At 65.8% G+C, this 3,261-nt stretch overlaps 1 protein-coding gene across 1 annotated transcript in view; it reads left to right on the top strand.

Annotated features, from left to right (window-relative positions):
* IQCE (IQ motif containing E) overlaps positions 1-3,261 on the top strand; it is a 31,587-nt gene that overhangs the window by 25,586 nt on the left and 2,740 nt on the right. The window contains exons 11-12 of the mRNA XM_023532754.1: positions 1,989-2,217; positions 2,643-2,764. Of these exons, the coding sequence (XP_023388522.1) occupies positions 1,989-2,217; positions 2,643-2,764 (351 nt within the window). The remainder of the gene's footprint in view (positions 1-1,988; positions 2,218-2,642; positions 2,765-3,261) is intronic.

Raw genomic sequence — 3,261 nt, 5'->3', positions numbered from 1 at the left:
TGAAGTTCGTGTTGCACTTTGGAGCGAGGGGAACGTAGGGCTACCTCACGAAGCGCCGTCGCGCGCCTGTCTGCGTGAAATCCGGCCAGACCCCAGCGTTACCGTCACGATACGTACGTGGCGTTAACGTCAAGTGAATGCTCCGATGACGTCACACCTTCAAATTCATTCGTTCGTTCATTCATTCAACACACAGCTATGGGTCATCAGCTTGCGTCAGGCAAGCGAACGTGGGCAGCGAGGCAGACAGGCGAACTCCTGGTGATCGGGCTGGTGGACGTGCCACAGGCCGCTGGGCCTGCTTGCGAGGCCTGGAAACTCCCTCCGGGGGTGACGTTGGAGCCGGGCCTTGAGAACAGGCAGGGCCCCGTGGGGATAGGAAGTGGGGGCACAGGTGCCCCAGGCCAGAGGTTCGTGCACGTGAAGCCCAGGGGCCCGTTCGGGAAAGCAGAGCAGGTCTGAGCGACGGGCGCGCGGGACGCCCGTGGGAATGGAAGTCAGGGGACGGTGGGGGCGCGGCAAGCGCAGGGGACGGATGTCCGGGCGGCGGTGCGGATCTGCGGCCTGGCCTCCCGCGCAGCCTCCTCAAGGCCCCCTCGCCCCTGCTTTGCCCCCTGCAGCCTGTTGCCCACTCAGCCCCCAGGGTGGTGCTGGTAAATGGCGGACAGCACCCCTCCGCAGTGACCCTCTCACACAGAGAGCAGAGCCCAAAGCTGCCCCGAGGGCCCTGCACACCGCGCTCCATCTGGAGGTGGCTCCGGCCTCCGTGGCAGCCTCAGGCCCTTCCTGTCCCAGGCCCTTTGCCCTCACTGCCCCGCAGGAAGTCTAGAGGGCTCTGGCCCCCGGCTTTTGCAGGTCTTGCTCCCTGGCGTCCTCAGGTCTCCACTGAGTCGCCGCCTCCCCGAAGACCCTTCTCTGAGCGCCCACCCCGCCCCTCCCCGCCCGCCCTGCTTTATGTTGTTCAGGGCGTCGATCCCTCCGGACGCTGCACTTGTCAGTTGCTGTCCCTCCCGTTAGAACGCAGGTGCCGCGGAGGCAGGGAGCGTCTCTGCCTTTGCCGCCATACTCCTGGTTAGCAGGACGCCGCCTGGCCTCCGGTGAACAGTTTTGAATGAGTGAGTGAACGAGTGAATTCGGGACGCCTCAGGGCCCTGGCTGTGCGGTGTGGCTTTGAGCAGACGGCCAGCACGCGCCGTCCGCCACCTTCGGCCACCTCCGGGCCCCGTCCGAGTCTCAGCCCCTCTCTCTGAGGTGAGGTGCCGGGAGCTCTCCAGGGGGAGCTGCCAGGACGCTCGGTTGGCATGTGGGCATGGCACATGATGCGTGGCTCGCTGCCCTCTGTCATGCTGTCCCGGGCGCAGTGCGGCCACCGCCGCAGCTGAGGCAGGGGCTCTGTGGTCGTCCGGCTGTGCGGGCCTCCTGGTTAGTCCGCGTAGTCACCCGCTTCAGCGGTTCCCACCCTTAATGCCGGCTGTGCCCTCGGCTTCCATGGCCGTGCTCGTTCTAACCCGTGTTCGGGGCGCCCCCTTCGCTCTGCCTTGGAGGACAAAGAGGCTTCTTTGTGGCGACTTGATTACGGGGCATCTAGAAGCGTGCGTCTGTCGGGACTCAGCGTGCGCGTCAGCCTCCCAGAACCACGAGAGCTCAAGCCTCTTGTGCAGCGGCGATGCCCGGACCAGGCCGGGCAGACACACGTGCTGCCCAGACCCTGGGCACTGATCGCGGATCCCCGCGAGGCTCTCCGGAGAATCGCAGGATAGCTGGAGGAGGCACGCACAGCCGAGTCCACGGCTCCAGCACGGAAGCCTCACTGCGTGTGCACTGTGGGCCGGAGTCAGCTGCCCTGGTTCCTAACGTGACAGCATTCAGCGTGACTCCTTCATGTCCCCAGACTCAGTTCACGGGGGTCGGGGGTCCCTGGAGGGTTGGCGTGTTTCTCGCTGTCGGAGGTTCTGGTGAGAGGTTTTTCCAGTGCTTTTGCGACCATGAGTCGCGGGGGACATCACTTTCTCTGCTGTTAGAGCCTTTCACTTGAGGACCTCCTGTAAGCCGTGCCCGCCGCCCCCCGGGGAAACCAACACCCTCCTCTGTCCTCTGTCCCAACAGGCGGCTGCTGTGCTTCAGGCAGCTTTCAGGGGACACCTGGCACGGGCAGAGCTAGTGTCAAGACAAGCGTGGGATTCGGAGTCTTCCGGCATGCCCAGCCTCCCCTGCCAGGTAACCCTGCGGGGGCCAGCCAGCCCTGAGTGCTCACAGTCACCCCCTTCTTCTCAGACCTCATCAGCCCAGGAAAGCGGGGGCCACCTTCCCATCGTGTATCCTTCCCTAGGGTGCCCTGTCCCCCGTGCCGGCACCTTCAGGCCACACGGTGGTGCCTCTGCCGCAGAGTGCCAAGCAGCCTGTCCCTCCCGCAGCCGAAGCACAGTCAGTGAGGGACCAGCTTCCTGTGTCAGCCCCACCTCCGTGGGGGACAGGACGTTCATCTTAAGGCTCTAGAGGCTGAGGATTAAGAGCCCGCAGGCAGCAGTCTGCCGCCTGGAGCGGAGCCGTGCTCCGCCTGGCTGTCCGCGGTCCCTGGAGACTGTCTCCGCCGCAGGGTGGGCGGTGCTCTGAAACCGCTCCCGTCCGTGTCGTTGCCTCAGGACTCACCCCCACCCTGCGTGCCGAGCCCCATTGTCCAGGCCGAGGACGACCCAGGGCAAGAGGAGGCCATCACCACCATCCAGTCCGTCCTCCGGGCACACCTGGCACGGATTGGGCACAGGTGAGCCGACCGGCAGGGGAATGCTAACCCAGGCACATCGCCAGAGCAGAAGCTGCCCCTTGTGACAGCGTCCTCCCGTGCCGTGCAGGTGCAGGGGGCCCCGGGCTCAGGCATCTGGGAGAGCCGATGCGAGGCTTAGTGTAGCCGCGTGACCGTCACCCGTGGGCTGCTGCCGGCTTGTCCTAGCGTGCAGCCCCTTCGTGAAGAGAGGTGTGCCACAGTCCCAGGTTCAGGGAGTGCTGTGGCCAGAAGCCCTCCAGCTGCCACACTGTCCCCACTGCACCCACCAGCTCAGCCAGGGCTCCGCCTCGCAGACACTCGGAACTGCGAGTGGGGTTCACAGCGCCTGGAAGGACATTTCTGGTGCAGGGGTGGCCTCTGGGCCTGCGGTGGGTGGAGCCCGCGTCTGCTGCGCGGGGAGCTCGGGCTCCGCAGCCCCTCGGACGCCGCCTCGTCTCCAGGGTGTCAGCACTCTGGCCGACAGTGCAGCCCCCATC

Source organism: Pteropus vampyrus, unplaced genomic scaffold (assembly GCF_000151845.1).
Source record: "Pteropus vampyrus isolate Shadow unplaced genomic scaffold, Pvam_2.0 Scaffold90, whole genome shotgun sequence".
In the NCBI taxonomy this organism is placed as follows: Eukaryota; Metazoa; Chordata; class Mammalia; order Chiroptera; family Pteropodidae; genus Pteropus; species Pteropus vampyrus.
The sequence above is the reverse complement of the archived record's forward strand: the minus strand, read 5'-3'. Positions and strand labels throughout refer to the sequence as shown.